The following is a 12,337-nucleotide window of genomic DNA, read 5'->3' on the forward strand; positions in this document are numbered from 1 at the left end:
GCTCCTTTTAAGCAGCTGGAGTGGGCAGGTCTTCCTCAAAGAGAAACAGGCTCACAGATTTAGTGCTTCGAGAGATCTTTGAGGTCGCCAAAGTCACCAGAGAGCTCCCTGGGACATTGAGAGTTTGCTCCTCTCCTCCCTCTCCCATCCCCTCCACATACACTTGACAGAGGGTGCCCCGAGTCTGGCAGAGAGGGCCCCACCTAGGCCCGGGCTCTTTCCACCCTCCCAGACCTCCCTGGGACATTTTCAGAGTTCCCCTCATGTCTTACTGCAGGGAGCAAGCCCCAAAGGGGAGCCCCTGCCCTCTCTGAAGCCCAGGAAGAAATACGGGCCTTCATGGGCAAATGACAGGCAGTGGGTTCCATGGAGAGCTTTATTCATTCTTGAGTTCAGAGTGATAAAGGGACGTCATTGAGGGGCACTCCTGGGAGAATCCAAGCTCTTGCTGTCACAGTCACTCTCTGGATCCTCCTGAGGCCTCTGCACTGGCTGGAACTTGAGCAGCACAGGGGGGGTGAAGACAGAGGCGTTCCCCACTGTTGTGGTCGAGCCCTCAGGATCGGTGGTGGGATTCAGGCCGGGAGACCTGCTCAAAGAAGGGCTCCCGTTTAGCATGGGGCACAGGCCCGGAGGGGAGCATCTGGGCGGAAGGTGTGGGGAGGCCTGGCCTGCCTCACATGGACAGAAAGGCTTCGATTGACACCTGGAGGCAGCCCTCTGGGGGGCATCAAGGGGGAGGAGGGGCTGCGTGGCCTCCAGGGTCTCTTAGGCGCCAAGACTGGTGGCCAGGGCTCTGAGGCGGCCGGACACTCTGGCCTGGGCAGCTCGCTGGCTGGGCCCTGCACCTTGAGGTGGGCTTACCAGGGAAAGCCAGAGCACTGGAGCTTGTGGGCAGGAGTTCCAGAGAGCCGGGAAGAATGAAAACCACCAGGGTTCAGCACCAAGGGAGTCAGATCAACCATTCTGTTGAAAGACAAAAGACTAGGGAAGGGAGGTAGATTTAGCTATCCAGGCTGATCAGGAGCCCCCCTCCCCCCATTCCTTCCTGTCTTCTCCTAACTGGTCCCGTTTCCTTGTAGGCCAAACAAGGGAATTAGACCACAAGATGTTGCTCTGACTTCCGACATCCCCTGTTCTAAGGCCCCTCCCAGCTCTGACATTCTATGTGCTCAGATCCCTCTTAATTCTGATATTCCAAGTTCCATCTCGCTCTGATCTTCTCTGTTCTCACGCTTCTAGCTCTGATGTTAGTTCAATTTGGTCCAGAGTGCTAGTTCCCCAGACTCTCCCCTCTACCTCAGAACTAGAGCTTGTTCCCCCTGTTCCTTGGCTCTTTCTAGGGTCCTGGGCTCCCCCATGCCTCTACCTCTTAGGTGCTGGTGACAGTCCTGTCCAGTTTAGCTGCATGACCTTCACTTCAGAGGTTGGACCAGCCAATGTCTCTGTCTGTTGGAAACAAAAGAGATTTCCTGACCTTTCTGGGCCTTCTAGCAGTACTGTTTGGTTGACTGGATTGTTCAGAATAGTGACTCTGCCTAAGCAGTTTCATTGAACAAGAAAGGAAGAAAGGAGATTTTTTTTCCCCCCTGAGACTGGGGTTAAGTGACTTGCCCAGGGTCACACAGCTAGGAAGTGTTAAGTGTCTGAGACGATTTAAACTCGGGTCCTCCTGAATTCTAGGCTGATGCTCTGTCCACTGCGCCACCTAGCTGCCCCCAAGAAAGGAAGAAAGGAGAAACAAAATGGAACTTAAGAAAGTTCACATTAAAGGGGGCAGTAATGCAGTGACCTCTGAGTCATTGGGACACTGGAGGCACAGCCTCTTCTGCCACTGACTTGCTTTTCCTTTCTCTCTGGGCTTGTTTCATATGAAAAAGTGGAGTGATGGGCTCCATGGCCATTCGTGTTCCAGAAGGAAAAAAAAAATCTACAGGGGCAGCTAGGTGGTGCAGTGGATAGAGCACCAGCCCTGAATTCAGGAGGACCCGAGTTCAAATCCTGTCTCAGACACTTAACACTTCCTAACTGTGTGACCCTGGGCAAGTCACTTAACCCCAGGCTCAGGGGGAAAAAAAAAATCTACATTCAATCTCCATAGTTCTCTCTCTGGATGTGGATGGAATTTTCCATCCAAAGTTTGTTGGGATTGCCTTGGATCAACGAACTGCTAGAAGCAGCAGTCTATTTTAGTTGATCATTGCACAATCTTGCTGTTGCCATGTACGTTTTCCTGCTTTTGCTTGCTTCACTCAGCATCAGTCCATGTATATCTAAGCCTTTCTAAAAATCAGTTCATCATTTATAGAACAATAATATTCTCTTACTTTCATATACCATAACTTAGCTAGTCCCCAACTGATGGGCATTTTCCTTGCCTCCACAAAAAGAACTACAAACATTTTTGCACATGTGGGATACTTTTCCCTCTTCTATGATCTTTGGGATACAGACCCAGTAATGGCACTGCTGGATCAAAGGATATGCAGAGTTTGATAACCCTCCAAATTGCTCCCTCGATCATTTCACAACTCTACCAACAATGTATTAGTATCCGAGTTTTCCCACATTTATCATCTTTCCCTGTCATCTCAGCCAATCTGATAGGTGTGAGGTGGTACCTCAAAGTTGTTTTAATTTGCATTTCTCTAATCAATACTGATTATAGATGGTTTTAGTTTCTTCATCTAAAAATTGTCTGTTCATATCCTTTGATCATTTATCAACTGGGGAAATAGTGAACCTTTAATCCACTAAGACTCCCCCCCAACCAATCCCATTTTCAGCTGGTATGGTCATCTCTTCCCTCATGGTGTATATATTTGTGCAGTTGGTCTTTTTGGACCCAAATGCAGCTCTTTTGCATTTTATACCTATCAGGGATAATCTTAATACATATGTCCGACTGCCAAGAATTTTATGGATTGTTATTCTGTCCCTAGCAAAGAATAAAAGCAGAGAATAGCAGAAACCAACCTGCTCATCGGAGAGAGGAGGAAAAGGACCAAAGACTCTGGGCATGAATGTAACTGGAATGACTGGCTGGTTGGAAGTGGTTGTGACAACTGGTGATCGGGACAAGATACTACCCCCCGTGGAAGGGGAATGATCTAGTCTGTAAGTCCCCCTCTTCCTTCTCTTCTGCCTTGCATCTGTGATAAGACAACCACTTAAGAGTTAGCATGTTTGTATTCTGAAAGAGGTGCCCAGAGCTAACCTTCAGCTTCCGCTCTGGGGCCCTATAGATTTATAGGCTTCTAGAATAAACTGGAGGGAGTCTCTGAGATAACAGAATCCCAACTTTGAGTTCTAAAACCAACTATTCTTGAGAAGAAACCCTCAATCAGTGATTTTCTACCACTACCTGAAGACTTAAGGCAAAAGGAAACTACCTACCACCCAAGACAACCCATGCTAACTTTGGAATAGCTCCCATGCCAAAGAAGTTCATCCTTGGGATGACACAGTGCCTTGAAACTTCTGCTTACTGCTCTGGTTTGCCTTTAAGGTAAACCTCTCCATCATTTACCAGTGTCCCATGTACACCCGCAAAGGATCACAGAATCTCAAATTGGAAGGGACTTTGGAGACTCTGGTCTGGCCTCTGTGTCATCTGGAAGTGGGCAGCCTTAGCTCTGAAGACTTCCTCTTTTGCATAGGAACCCACATGGGCCTAGAGAAGAGCCTATTCCTTTGGGGGCAGCCCTGAAAGATTTTCTCTTTCCTTAAAGACTAATCTACTTCATTGTCTTCTGTCTACTGCACCTAGTTTTTGCCACATAGGTTCGTCCATTTTTCATCTGACAACCCCTCAAAAATCTGACAGTGGTGGTCTTTTCATTCTTCATGAGGAATTTTAAGAGTGGGTGAGAAAACTTTTGGCATAGAGTGCTTGTCTAAATGGTGTTTAGACAAGTCTTGAATTTGATAGATGGCTTCTAATCTTCAATCTGCCATTAAACCTCAAAAGAATCTCCACTTGCTTACCTGGGATTCCCAAGAAGAACAAGCTACTTGTTCAAGAATCTTGAAGGAGTTTGCAAATCTCGAAGAATGGCAGAAAAGTGAATTAGGATGAACAAATGCTGGGAGAATGTCAATTTTTTGAATCCTGGGAATACAGACTAACAATTGAATAAAATGGGACTGGTTTTCCTAGGACTTTTACAATTGGGATCATGGTTTTTCATCCCACCCATCAACCTACAAGGCAGCCCTCCCCCAACATCATTGATCTGGCAAAGATCACTTCCTGAAAAGTCAGTTTATATAACGGGTAACAAAGTTAGCATCAGTCTTTGTTCCAACCAGCTTCCTTATCCTGGGTCAGTGGTTATCTCTAAGGGCAACTTCCATGTTCTGAGTTGATTCTTCCATGTACCTCCTCCTTGCAGATCAACAGATAGGACTCCCAAGCTAGAGTGGGCTTACAAATTGCCCTGAAGCAGCAATCCTAATTACTGTTCAAGATGCTCTCAAATAGCCATGTGATATATACAGGTCAAAGCATGAGGGATTTCTGCTCCAGAGACAGGGCTCAAAACATCATACCAAGAATTGTGCTAAGTGCTGGAGATATTAAGTAAATTGTCGGACTCCAAATCACTTTCAGCATCAAATATAAAATCCTGTTTGCTATTCAAAGCTCTTCCTAACCTGCCCCCCCTACATCTTTCTAGTCTTCTTATGCCTTATACCCTACAACATGGTCAGCAACCCAACAACACTGGCATGGCTGTTTCATGAATAAGATATTCCGTGTCCTGAGTTCATGCATTTTCAATGCCTTTCTCTCATCTCTGAGATATTCTCCCTACTCCTCTTTATCTCCTGACTTCTTTTTATTTTCAGCTAAAATCCCACTACTGTGACAAAACCTTTTTTAATTCTGTAATTGATTGTGGGAATCACAAAATTATGATCTATCTTCAGCAAAGTTTTGATTTGTATATCAATTTTATATCCCTGGGCTCCACTTTAAAATTTCTGGGGCAGAAAGAGGTCTTGAGTAGAAAAAATTTTAGAGGCCATGTTCTATGGGAAACTTCTTCCAGTTGTCCTTAATTATATGACCTTCCTTCTGTTTAATATTTCAAATTTATCTCATATATGGTCTGTGCATAGTTTTTATGTTGTCTCCTCCATTAGACCGTAAACTCCTTTAGAGTAGGGACTCTTACTTTATATCTCCATTACTTAAGAGGCCTGGTACTCGGCTGTCACTTAATACGTGTTTATTGGCTGATAGAAAAAAAAAAAAAAGTTCTTGCCTTCAAGAAGCTCACATTCTAATAGAGATATGTGTGCATTAATAGGCCTACAAAAGATCTGTACAAAGTAAATGGAAGGTAACCTTAGAAGAGAAATCATTAGCAGCTGTGTGGCCTCTTTCCAAAAATGGCCTATGAGCTGAAATTCAAGGAAAGTGGAGATTCTAAAAGGCTAAGTTTGAGCACTGCAGGCAAACGAGACAAATTCTGGAGGAAGGCACATTCTGGGAGGAACAAGGATGGCTGGAGCCAGAATGAAAAGAGGAGTCCTGGAAGAAAACTGGATAGGTAGGAAGACTAGAGTTGGTTTCTCATTCAAACTTAGGGGTAGTCCACTACTGGTTTTTTGGGATTTGACAAATTCCCACCAACAATGCAGATCTCCTTTTATTCTGCTCTGGCTCCCACCTTCTCCTATACTAGTGTCACAGGCCTCCTCCAAAGCTACCTCAGGTTCTCTGCAGGGGGAGAAGTGTCCAAGGTAAAAAGCAAAGATGCTTGGCAGCCTGCAGCCAGATTGGGGAAAGAATGCCGAGAATAGGAAAGAACTCTTCTTCCTCTCTTACTCCCATTTACAAGGGGATGAGTCTTCACAGCTGCCCCTTAAGGCAAAGGAAGGATCACCACTAGTTTTCAAAGTAACAATCTGATGTGTGGAGGGTGAAATCACTGTCCAAGGGCACTTATACTTCAGGGGAGGCTGAGAGAACTTCGACATGGGTTTTCTTCTCAGGAATGTAGATCTTAGCCCACTCAAGTATGCCCATCAAGTGGCATCTAGGGCGAGCTGGTGCACAGACCACTGGGCCTTTTGAAATCAGGATAGTCTGAGTTCAAATTCAACCACAGACACTTTCAAATGGGGTCACTACATCTCTTCTGCCTGCCTCAGTACCCTCAACTGTAAAATGAAGGTAACAGCACCTGTCTTCTAGAGTTGTTGCAAATCACTTAGCACATGGCTTGACACTCAAGATGCACTTAATGAATGAATGTTCTCTTGCCAATTTCTTTACATAAGTTCTCTGTTAGGTGTCCATCCTCCTTGCTAAGAGGCTTCCTTGAGGGTCTTTTGTCTTGAAATGAATAGTCATGGACCACGTGAAGTACCAGCCTAATTAATCTTCCATTTTCCTATGTAACTGGCCCAACTCTTTTAGGACATCTTTTCTGATGCTTCTTGGCCACTTGAGTTCTCCACTGGTACTACCATACATTTCTCTATTAACCTTGGAGGATGAGGAGGGAATTTACAATCTTCCTTCTTAGAGACTGTAGTATTTCCTGAGTCAGAGATCCAGAGCTTCATCAGAAGAAACTGAAGTTGGAGAATCATGTCACTGAAAATACTACAAATGGAAAGTTGTCCAGCAACTGCAACTCTCACACTGATCTTGAAGACCAGTGTCCTTGTCACTGTTATTCAATCAGAGAGATGATTTCTTTTTTTGAAATGTGTTACTGATGTTGTCCCTTCCTAAAGATACTCCCACCCCTATAAGGCCTTCCTTTGTAACAGAGTAGAATTAACAAGAGTGCTAGAGTACAGCACAACGAAACACACACATAGACACAGTGAGCACCCTCCCCAGACTTGTCAATGCTGGGATACAGGAGACACCTGCCAGTGATTGCTGTAGGTCTAACTCAGCCCTGCAGAATGCATCTCTTCATGTTAGAGGATGATGATACAAAGGAGACTGAGAAGCAGTTGCATTGTCTGACCTCTCTCCTCTTCCCTCTGCCTCAAATTTATTTCATTCCCAGTACACAAGAAACATCTGTGTAAACAAAGGCTGCTTTGCAACTCCTTCAAGTGTTATGATCCACAGCTGTGGAGGCTTTTGGAGAGTTGACCTGCCCCTTCTCTTAAGCATGGTCTTTAACACGTCAAAGTCAAGCTGCTTCATCCTGTACTCCCCTCTCTTTCAGAAAGAGAAGTCTGCTTCATCATAGATTCCCCTCTGCAACTGATCATAGCAGATCTCACTTCTATTGTCATTCAAGGTTCTCTTTTCTTTTACCGTAGCCACTGTGCAATTGTTTTCCTGGATCTGATTCCTTTAAACAAGTGTTCCCAGGTTCTACTTCATTCTTCAGCCATTAATTTTTGCAAGGTGATCATCTTCCACCACAATTTGTTCAGCCACTTCCAAACCAATGAGCACCCTCTCTTTTTAAGTTTGGCTTTCCACAAGAAGTGTATATATATGTAAAGGGCTGAAACTCTTAAAAGGTGTGCTTGAATCAAACAACCAAGCAGTTAAGGCTAATTACCTATTGGACAATGATTCTATGAGCATCCTTTTGGAAAAATGGCTCTTCTCACAGTTCCCAGCTGGCTCCATGTTTGGTTATACAGATAATCGTAGGAAGGATTAGAGGGTGGTGTGAGATGAGTCAGACTCACTTTTCGGCAGGACTAGGAGGAGAAAGGTTGGTGGCGAGTCTGTGGCAGTTTGTCTGTCTCCACTTCTCCCTCTAAAGACCAAGGATTTTCCTGACTGCGGCTGTTCTTGAAGCCTCCAGGGAGCTAGCCAAGATTTTACATATATGGGACCTCTTCTCTGTCTCGACTTCCTTGGGGTAATAGCACTTTTACGTCAGAAGTATTTACTATCTAGTAAATTTTCTAATACAGTTCCGAATTGTTTCCAGGAGGGATCAAACGATTCACAGTTTCATCAATGGTGTACTGACTACACATACAACGTCCATGTTCCCTGACATTCTACAGCCTGCCAAGGAATCTTAGGAGCGACTTTTAGCCTCTAAAAAAGATCCCTCACCTCTGTTATAGGCTGCATTAAATTATTCTCGTGATCTTTTACTAGTTGGGATCCAGGACCTCAAATTTAACCTGCTCAGAGATAACCTATCAAATTAATTCAACAGAAATTTATACAGCATGATGTGGCTTACAAAGCACTTTCTATCACCTTCAAGGAATCACTGAGAGGGATCTAGAAGGGGTTATTTAGTCCAACCGGTACTTCAACATCCCCTTCTAGAGCATTCTTGACAAGTACTGAAGTCAGGAAAAACACCCAGGTTTTCTGAGTCTGAACCCACTCTTTTCAGTACCCCAAACTTAAACGTCCTTTGTATCCCTCTCTTTAAAGAAGTCATCAGTTTCCTGATCTGTAAGATGAAGGGTTGTAGGTGACTTGACTTTTCTTCCAGCTCCAAAATGTACAATGCAGTGATCCTTATTGAACAATCCAGGTCGTCCATATCAAGGGTTTGACAGAGAAGTTGCTCCCATTCAAAGGTGACTCTAGGGCACAGCGAGTCCCCTCCGAGAGGCTGCCCAAGCTCAGGAGTTTGACTTAACTCAGATAGGGAAAAAAATAAAACCCAAGTGTCTGGAGAACATCGGGGAGAACTAATAGTCTTTTTGATGACAATACTGAGAGGCTGCTCAGAATCCCAAACACAAGAGAATTCTGGGAAGGGCAAATTATAGGGATTGTCTAGAGGAGGGAAGCCACAGTAGTGAGGGGGGTCTTGAAATTATAATAGCAACTGACATAAAAAAAAAGCTTTTTAACATTTCTGAATTAAGGTATTAATTATCTCATCTAAACCACAGAAGGGTTGCAATGATGCCGTCTAAGGCACAGGTGAAAGAAACAGGGCTATTTAATGGGGAGACAGGGGAGGTACAACTGCTCCCCTTAAATATCTGGGGATCACCTGGTTAACCCGGGTCTATTTAGCTCCAAAAGGCTCAATAAACTATGAGGGGCCAGAGCAATTGCATCAATAAAAGGCTAATGTCCTTACACCGAGAGCTATCCCAAGGTGGAATGAGCTGGGGGGGGAGGCTCCTAGCAGGTCCCTATTGCTCTGCAGACCAGAGAACACCAGGTGGGACCCGAGAGTCTACATGTCACTCCCAAGGCTCTCCCAGGTCTGACCTCCTGCCTGAAAACTCCTCCCCAGGTGGAGGAGGGCAGGGGAGGCGGCAGCCAGGCCCCGGGCACCGTCACCTTGGGCATAGTTGTTCAATTTCTGCATCCTCTTCTTCAGATGTTCCAGCCTCTGCTGAAGCTCCAAAGCCCCCACGGTATTGTAGTGATTGAGGTCTCCCTGGAGGGCTTGGAAGAACCTGCCCTGGGCCAGCGGGGAGGAGATAAGGGGGGGTGAGCGAGGCTGACAGTGGGGAGAAGGGTCCCCATGACTCCTCTCCCCCACCCTCGGGGCTCTGGAATGCCCGGGTTCCCCCCTCTCCGTTCTCAGGGAAGGAAGGAGGGTCGGGCGATAGTGGGGGGAGGGGCCCCCAGGCTCCCACTCCCTCCCTGCTCTTTGGGCAGTAACTGGGCCGTTAGTGGGGGGAGGGGTCCCCAGGCCCTGCCCCCTCCCTGCCCTTGTGGCCGGGAGGGGGGTCGGGCCGATAGTTGGAATTTGGAGGCCCCGCCCGCCCGCCCACCGTGAGGTAGGAGATGAGGCCTCGCCGCTCGCGCTCCTCCTGCTTCCATTTGCGCACAACGCGCTCCCCCAGCGCCGGGTTGCGCTCCATGTGGCGGAAGAGGCGTCGCAGGGAGCGCTCAGTGTACGACACGGCCTGCCGCTCGAAGGCTTCCTCCGAGATGAGCTCGCAGAACGTGAAGGTCATGGGGTGCTCCCAGTCGAACTCGTCCAGGACCTCCATGCCCGCCCTGCAGCGACACGCATGCGCGCCGCCGGCCCGGGGCTCAGATACGGGGCGGGCCCGAGGGGCGGGGCCGGCGCCCGGGGGAGGGGCGGGGCCGGGGGGCGGGGCCGCCAGAGAGGGACGGGGCGGAGGAGGAGGGCGCGGGGCGGACCCGAGGAGTGGGGGGCGGTGGGAGCGCGGGTGGGGAGGGGCCGAAGGTCGGGGGCGGGGGCAGCAGGGGCAGGGCCGGTCCCAGGGGCGGAGGCAGCAACGAGAAGGGTCGGGTTCCCAGGGGCAGGGGCGAGGGGCCTGCGGGCCCCGAGGCCGCGCCCAGCGGCGGGGGCAGCATGGAGAAGGGCCGGGGCCGGCAGGGGGTCACGGGTCGGAGCGGCCCCGAGGGCCGGGGCGAGGACGGCGGGGAGGAGGTCGAGGACGTGACCGAGGGCGGCGGCGGCGACGGCAGCAGTAACGAGGCTGCGGACAGCTGGGTGGAGCGGCCCGGGGGCGGGGCAAGCAGGGCCTGGGCGCCGCGCAGCGGGGGCGAGAAGAAAGCCAGCAACCCCGCCGACGGCGAGGCAGGGCGCAGCAGGGCGGGGGAGTGCGCGCGGCGGTTACGCGGGGACGACGGGGGCGAGGGCAGCAGGGGCGGGGCCGCCAGGAAGGGCGGAGCCAGCAGGCCGGAGGATCGCCCGAACAGACCCGGGGGCGCCAGCGCCGGGGACAGGGCCAGCGAGGAGGGCGGCGAGCGGGACGGGGCGGGCGAGGGCGGCCGGGGGGCGGGCAAGGCCGGAGTGAAGGTCAGCGAGGACGGGGATAGCGAGGCCTGGGCGAAGGTCAGAGTGGAGGGGGACAGCGAGGCCGGGGCGAAAGTCAGCGTGGACGAGGAGGGGCTGGCTGTGGTGGAGTCCGGGGCCGGCACCACGATCGTGGGGACCAGGGCCTGCGCCGACGAGCAGGACAGGAGCGGGGCGGGGCGCAGGGGGGGCGGGCCGAAGGACAGCGAGGCCGGAGTGAAGGAGAGCGTAGAGGGGGACAGCGCGGCCGGGGCGAAGGCCAGAGTGGACGGGGACAGCGCGGCCGGGGCGAAGGAGAGCGTGGACGGGGACAGCGCGGCCGGAGCGAAGGAGAGCGTGGACGGGGCCAGGGTGGCCGGGGCGAGTGTCAGCGTGGACGGAGACAGCGCGGCCGGGGCGAAGGATAGCGTGGACGGGGACAGGGTGGCCGGGGCGAAGGCCAGCGTGGACGGGGACAGGGCGGCCCGGGTGAAGGTCAGGGATGGAGAGGACGCGTGCCGGGGGGATGACGACGTGGGCACGAAGGTAAGGGTGGAGGGGGAGAAGGTGGCTGGGGTGAAGGCTGGGGAGGAGGGGGGGGACAGGGGGGACGGGGAGAAGCGAGAGAACCCCGGGGAGAGGTGGGAGGAAAGGGAAGGGGAGGGGAGCCCTTGCGGGGAGGAGGAGGGCGGGAAGGGAAGGAAGGGCGGGGCCACCATGAGGAGGGACGGGAGGGGAGGAGGGGGCGGGGCTCTCTCCTCACGGAGAGATCTGGAGGGAGGGGAAGGGGCGGGGCTTCTGGTGGACGCTTAGTTCTTGGAGGGGGAGGGAGGAAGGGCGGGGTGGGTGTGAGGGGGAAAGAGCTCAAGGGAGAACAGAGAAGGGGCGGGGCCTCTCCCCGGGAGGGGTGGGGCTCTTATGGAAGGAAGAGGGGCGGGGCCTTTCGAGAGGGAGGGGAGAGCGCAAGAGAAGAACAGAGGAAGGGCGGGGCTTCTGAGGAAGGGCGGGGCCTCTCGATGGGGGGAGGGGAAGAAAGGAGAGGGGGCCGGGGGCGGGGCCTTTCTTATTCTAGGTTAGGGAGGAAAGGAGATGCAGGGGAGAGGTCTTGTCAGTCTTGGGATAGGCCAAGAGAGGAAGAGGAGGGAAGGGTCAGGGGGCGGGGCCCCTTCTCTGAGGCCGGCACGCACCGGCTCGGGCACCCACTGCCGCAGGGGAGGCCTGTGTTTCCACGGAGACTGTCTCGGCCTGAATCACCTCCTCGTTGGGGGTCCCTGAAGTGCCCCTCGGGGCTCCGGCCAATCCCGCTCGAGTACCCGCTCACGTGGTGGAGCGCGCCCAATCAGGGCTCGGGACGGCCTCGAGACAATGCCCCAGGGTCTGGGCCCACATTCTCGCCCCGCCTCTCCCGTGGGGCGGGGATTCGGGGGCGGGTCCCTGGGAAAAGAGGGGCGGGGCTCGGGAAAATTCTTGTAGATGCGCTACCTGGAGGTTCGGTGCGTTCCTGGGGGAAGCCGCTGTCCTACCTTCCTGGAGCTTACAACTCACCAAGCCCACCCAAAGCCGCCGTTGTCAAAGGAGCCCGTGAGGCCTGGGGAGGGAAGGAAACCTGGAGCTCCCCCGCCAAAGAAGGCGGCTCTGCCCCGAGAACGGCGCGGGTC

At 51.6% G+C, this 12,337-nt stretch overlaps 1 protein-coding gene across 1 annotated transcript; it reads right to left on the reverse strand.

The window, feature by feature from the left end:
- Nucleotides 1-362: 362 nt before the first annotated feature.
- LOC141557060 (uncharacterized) lies at nucleotides 363-11,934 on the reverse strand. Its single transcript, XM_074292157.1, has 7 exons — nucleotides 11,867-11,934; nucleotides 9,703-9,931; nucleotides 9,263-9,386; nucleotides 2,977-3,152; nucleotides 1,370-1,449; nucleotides 865-966; nucleotides 363-589 (listed from the first exon to the last, which is right to left on the reverse strand). Exons 2-7 carry the CDS (start codon nucleotides 9,922-9,924, stop codon nucleotides 412-414), a joined length of 882 nt encoding a protein of 293 aa, XP_074148258.1. The 5' UTR covers nucleotides 9,925-9,931; nucleotides 11,867-11,934; the 3' UTR covers nucleotides 363-411.
- Between the last annotated feature and the right edge of the window lie 403 nt (nucleotides 11,935-12,337).

This window comes from Sminthopsis crassicaudata, chromosome 1 (genome assembly GCF_048593235.1).
Source record: "Sminthopsis crassicaudata isolate SCR6 chromosome 1, ASM4859323v1, whole genome shotgun sequence".
Classification (NCBI taxonomy): Eukaryota; Metazoa; Chordata; class Mammalia; order Dasyuromorphia; family Dasyuridae; genus Sminthopsis; species Sminthopsis crassicaudata.

Bases quoted from the DNA above. Each gene is read 5' to 3' on its own strand.
- LOC141557060 (XM_074292157.1), bottom strand. From the start codon at position 9,924: ATGGAGGTCCTGGACGAGTTCGACTGGGAGCACCCCATGACCTTCACG. The intron at 3,153-9,262 runs GTGACGGTGCCC...GTCTTATCACAG, and splicing joins ATTGAACAACTATGCCCAAG to ATGCAAGGCAGAAGAGAAGG. The intron at 590-864 runs GTAAGCCCACCT...TTCTTTGAGCAG, and splicing joins CAGTGCTCTGGCTTTCCCTG to GTCTCCCGGCCTGAATCCCA.